This window comes from Sinocyclocheilus anshuiensis, unplaced genomic scaffold (genome assembly GCF_001515605.1).
Source record: "Sinocyclocheilus anshuiensis isolate Anshui unplaced genomic scaffold, SAMN03320099.WGS_v1.1 scaffold67, whole genome shotgun sequence".
Taxonomy (NCBI): Eukaryota; Metazoa; Chordata; class Actinopteri; order Cypriniformes; family Cyprinidae; genus Sinocyclocheilus; species Sinocyclocheilus anshuiensis.
The window spans coordinates 242,154-247,286 of record NW_015552546.1 but is presented as its reverse complement, the minus strand read 5'-3'; the positions used below and the strand labels follow the sequence as shown (position 1 = coordinate 247,286).

The following is a 5,133-nucleotide window of genomic DNA, read 5'->3' as shown; positions in this document are numbered from 1 at the left end:
GGGTCAGAGAGCTCTCAAATTGTATCAAAAATATCTTAATTTGTGTTCCGAAGATGAACAAAGGTCTTACTGGTTTGGAACGACATGAGGGTGAGTAATTAATGACAGAATTTTATTTTTTTGGGTGAACTAACCCTTTAAGATTTGTACTCATGGAAATTACCAAAGTAGTCAAACCTGTTCATTAGAAGGGGGTGTCCAAATACTTTTGGCAAAATAGTGTATATACATATATTTATTTATTTTTGCTTATATGAAAAGTTACAAGACTCAACAGTGAATTTATTATGCTGTACATACATTATGGTGTTTAGTTTTGTGTCATAATGGCACAAGGCAGTCACATATGCTTCAGCAGGAAGGACAGAGGCCGGGCCACAGGGTGCGGTTTCCATTTCAGACACTTACTTGATGGTTGACTTGCTTATTTAAAGTTACACTATATTTATCTACAAAAACATATATGTGAGATATTCCATTGCTATGTAAAGATATATTTATCTCTATTTTTATGGCATACAGTATGGAAATGTTCATTTCTAGGCACTCAAAGGTGCCGTGTGTGTATCTCTGGTGTTAAAATACTTTTTCCTAAACTAACTTTAATATGCAGAGTCAACTATAAGAAAGCCATTGGTTCATTTCTGACTGTAAACAATGCGGCCTTGTGCCGCTCTTACAACATGGCTTTGTTTGTTTCAGCAGCCCAACATGGCAATTTCTGGCTCAACTAATGGCGTGAGCTTGAGGCAGACCAAAATATTTGGACAATGTGGTTTTGAATTTTCCCACTGAGCACATCCAATGCAGAAGCACATAAGCTAGAAACCACTGTGTTCTATTTTGAATGCCTTTGTGTGTGTGTGTGTGATAATCATCTCAAAACATTGAATTGACATACATTCAATCTCTTAAACATCATTAAAACACCAACAGGTCATGTCTAAGCTACTAAAAATGACTAGAAGTAAAAAAATAAAAATAAAAAAAAAAAGACCCATGTCTATATTATCATTTGGAAGGTGTAATGAAAAAAAATACAAATAATAATAATAATAACAAAAAATAAGTAATCAATACATGATTAAGTATTAAAAACATTTTTAGGTTAACCTTTCAGAAAAGATATCTATGGCATGACATATACTGCTGCTACTGCAATATAAAATTACTCATACATTTAAATTATATGATTTTGGTTGTCCCAGCTAGCTCTACTTACTGGGTATAATCATCTAAAATTATTGTAATCATCTAAAAAATACATATTGGAATTCTGAGGCTTGCAAAACATGCTTCATTTAGCTTTAGCTTACCCTCTTCTGTGAGAGACAGTGACTCCTGTCAGCAAGATGTGTTCATCGTCCTGAGATGGAAACAACTTCTTGTCTCCTTTTTCTCGCTTTGATTTAACCTTCTTTAATTTTGAATCCTACAAAAGGTCAAAAACAGAGTCAGAAACCATACTGAAATTGCTTGTTTATTCATACAACAGGGCTCTGCGCACAGTAAATTGACTGTTTGTGTGTTATGTGTCAGGAAGGCTCAGCTTTGGTTTCTCAGTGAGACGGAAATACAGACGGTAAGAGATGATTGCAGGTTTAGGCCGGGCACAAACTAAGACAACTAATCACAAAGACACACTTCATCTTGAATGCAGAAGCAAAAAGCTGTATCTGACGGACAGAGGGCATCACGCAGTAAAAACAGGAAAGGCCTATGTTGATTACAGCGGGTCGCAGACACACGTGTGTATGTGCGCATGTTTTGGGTCATTTGGCAATCTGACACATTCCTTCAGACTCCCTCCTGCCTGCGTTCAGTGTGACCCTCAGGATTTGAAATACCGGCCCAGCTTTGCAGTGTATTATATAGGAAAGAACCTTTGACACAATTTCTTGCTCCCTTTCATAAGTTGTTCATTTTTTTCTGACCTGCCTTGTACAGAATGTTCTCCCCTGATTTAAATAAAAAAACTAAATGTAAATAATATTTTATCACACCATATATTGGGTCATATTTGACTCCAAAAGAAAAAAAAAAAATCAAGAGGATACACTGGTTAAAACTTATTTTTTGCATATGATATTCTTTTAATGACATTTACTGTAGTGCAAAATATATATATTCATTTATAATAATATTTGAACACACACACATACGTACATATATATATATATCATTTATATTCATATTTTACACACACACACAATACATACATATACACACACATATATATATATATATATATATATATTCATATTTGTAAGCACATCATGGTAGTATTGTTGCACTCAATTATTTTTTTACAGTAATAAGAAAGACATTTTTTCTGCATTATGGTTATGATAATTTTTTGCTGAGCTTCTAAAAGAACAAGTTTAAAATTTTTATATGGTAAATTATAAACGTTTAAAAAATCATAAAAAAAAAATTAAAAAAAATCATTCAAACATCCAAAAGGAGAATGTTTTAAGAACAAACTAAAATTGACAAATTATTATTTCCAAAACATTCCGTCAGATTTCAGAATGACATTCAGTAATTTTTTCCCCCCATGTTTATAATTTAGCATTTAAACTGTATTATTGTATAAACAATTTTTTAAATAAAAACATATTGTTTATGGTCATTTAACAAAAACCAAACAAACAAACATTTGATTTGATTTGATTTGATGCTGAAATATAACCCAGAATTTTTTCTGCAGGATTCACCCAAATGCATCTTTTCTAAATATATAAAGATCTACAAGTTACATTGCATTCATTTGTGTATCATCCAGATATTCAGTAGTTGTTGCTGCATGTCTGGAGGAATTAAAATGCACCAAACACTAAAAAAGGTAAAAGCGCGTGGTTAATTTTATTCGCCACTCCCTGTCTTGTCTCAAACCAAAGACCTTTGTGCTCTGTCACTCCGCTGTGCTAAAACATGCCATCTGATTATGCACTAACACATAAACGCTTGTTATGTCGGAACCGGTTCTTATAATGAGTTCCAGCACATTTATTTAGCATTTATGAGCATTAGGAGTCTTAGGGCACATTATTCATTCCATCGGATAAACAGACGTTACTATCGGACTCGTCTTTGACCTCAAATAAAGCACAACACTAGTTTGGCTGCTATCGCTCCATCTGTCTTGTCCTCCCTCTCTCTCCGCTTGGTTAGGTCAAGCACGCAGTGGAAATAAACAACTGTCGCTTTAACTTGAGATGGAGCTCCTGCCATCGCTGGAGGAAACAGCAAAGCTCTCTGGAAGTCTAACTGTGAAATTCTCTATCTGTTAGCCTCTATAAAGTGTTCATAGCAAGGAAAACTGTTCTCATGATCCGCTGGGATTAAAAGAGTTCATTGTGCTGTGAAAACATACTGTAACTTTCAGAACACAAAACTTACAAAAAGAGCAATTATTTTAAAAAGCACACACTAAATGCTGCCATTTTTGCTCCTGGGCACTCAGTTCTGGAAGCAATTCCAATTTTTATAATAATAATAATAAAATGAAAAAATTAAATGAAATAATAATAATAATAATAGAACGTAAAAATCTTCATTGGGAAAACATCTCTATATGTTGTTAAGCTCAATAAATCAACCAAAAATGTATCACAAAATTACAACCTTTGATTTTAAGGGAAAAAGTATATGAAAAAAAAAAATCTTTTATGAAGGAATGAACTACAATCAATATGACTTGCAAATTAAGAAATCATGGAATGGTGCTACAATATAAAATGATTTATTTATAGTCACTGGTTGTGAATAAACAAATCGTATCAAGGATAAACTTATTAAAGAATAAACTTATCAAAAGAAATTTACAAAAGTGATTTTATGTCCATAGAAAGCACATTAAATGTAAGTAAAGTGTCTTCAAATGAGTTTTTGGAGAATAAAATGTCAAAATTTGGTTGAAATGATGTTACATTGTCATTCAGTGTAATATTTATGTAAAAATTCAAACAACATGCTTATTCTGACTTGTACATATTAAAATACATAAAAGAGTAAGGGGGCATATTAAATTTGATTGTGTTTTAAATGAGTAAAAAATTCTTACTGACAAATGGGCAAAACCTAGGATAGTGGCAAATTTAAAAAATATTAAATTACAACTAATTAGTATTTGGGGTGAAAGTAATTAGTCAGATTGTTACACTGAATGACATTTTAGTGGGTCTCTTCTGTAAATCAGGGAAAAATGTATGATATTTATTTTTTGCTCAGAAAAACAAAATTGCAATTAAATTAAACAGAATTTTTTTTGGGGGGGGGAAAACAACAACAATTTAAAGCAGTATCACACTTATTGTTTTTATGCTTAAACCCTTTTTTGTCTTTGACCCATGTATGTTAGTATGTTAGTCGAACACTTGAAACTTAAAATTAAAATTAGCCCACAAATTACTCACCCTCAAGTCATCCTAGGTGTATATGACTTTCTTCTTTCAGACGAATCCAGTCGGAGGTATATTAAAAATTGTCTTTGATCGTTCAAGCTGTTTAATGCCACTCAGCGGGTGTTGCATTCATCAGTCCAAAAGAAGTTAAATAAAAAGCGCCCATCCATAAAAAAATAAAGTGTCTCACACGGCTCCGGGGGGTGAACAAAGGAATTCTGTAGCGAATGATGCGTTTTTGTAAGAAAAATATCCATATTCAAAATGTAATAATCACTTTAATGTAGCTTGTGCCAACAGTCCTACACGGAAGCAGCTCCGGGCGGATGACGTATGAGTTCAGTGTTGCGCATGCGCCGGTGAGTCTCGTGAAAACCAACGTTTGTTAACAGGAGCAAAGGAAAACCAGTCTCCTCTTGGCTTATATCGAAATCCTCCAACATTCTTCTTTACAAATCCTCGTTTTTTACTTCTAATTAGTGACCGTTGATTTGTTTTGATCTCTCCGCTGCGTTTCCGCATGTGTCACTTCTGAGCGGCGCATGCGCAAAGCTGACCTCATACGTCATCCGCCCAGAGCTGCTTCCGTGTAGGACTGTTAGCGCAAGCTACATTAATGTGATTATTAAGTTTTGAATATGGATATTTTTCTTACAAAAAACGCATCGATTCGCTACAGGAGGCCTTTGTTCACCACCCGGAGCCGTGTGAGACACTTTTTTTTTTA

The 5,133-nt window shown here is 33.8% G+C and overlaps 1 protein-coding gene across 1 annotated transcript in view; it reads right to left on the bottom strand.

The window, feature by feature from the left end:
* The window catches only part of LOC107664242 (testis development-related protein-like), a 17,244-nt gene that overhangs the window by 2,570 nt on the left and 9,541 nt on the right, over nucleotides 1-5,133 (bottom strand). Inside the window, exon 3 of the mRNA XM_016454757.1 lies at nucleotides 1,317-1,432. Coding sequence (XP_016310243.1) covers nucleotides 1,317-1,432 — 116 coding nt within the window. The remainder of the gene's footprint in view (nucleotides 1-1,316; nucleotides 1,433-5,133) is intronic.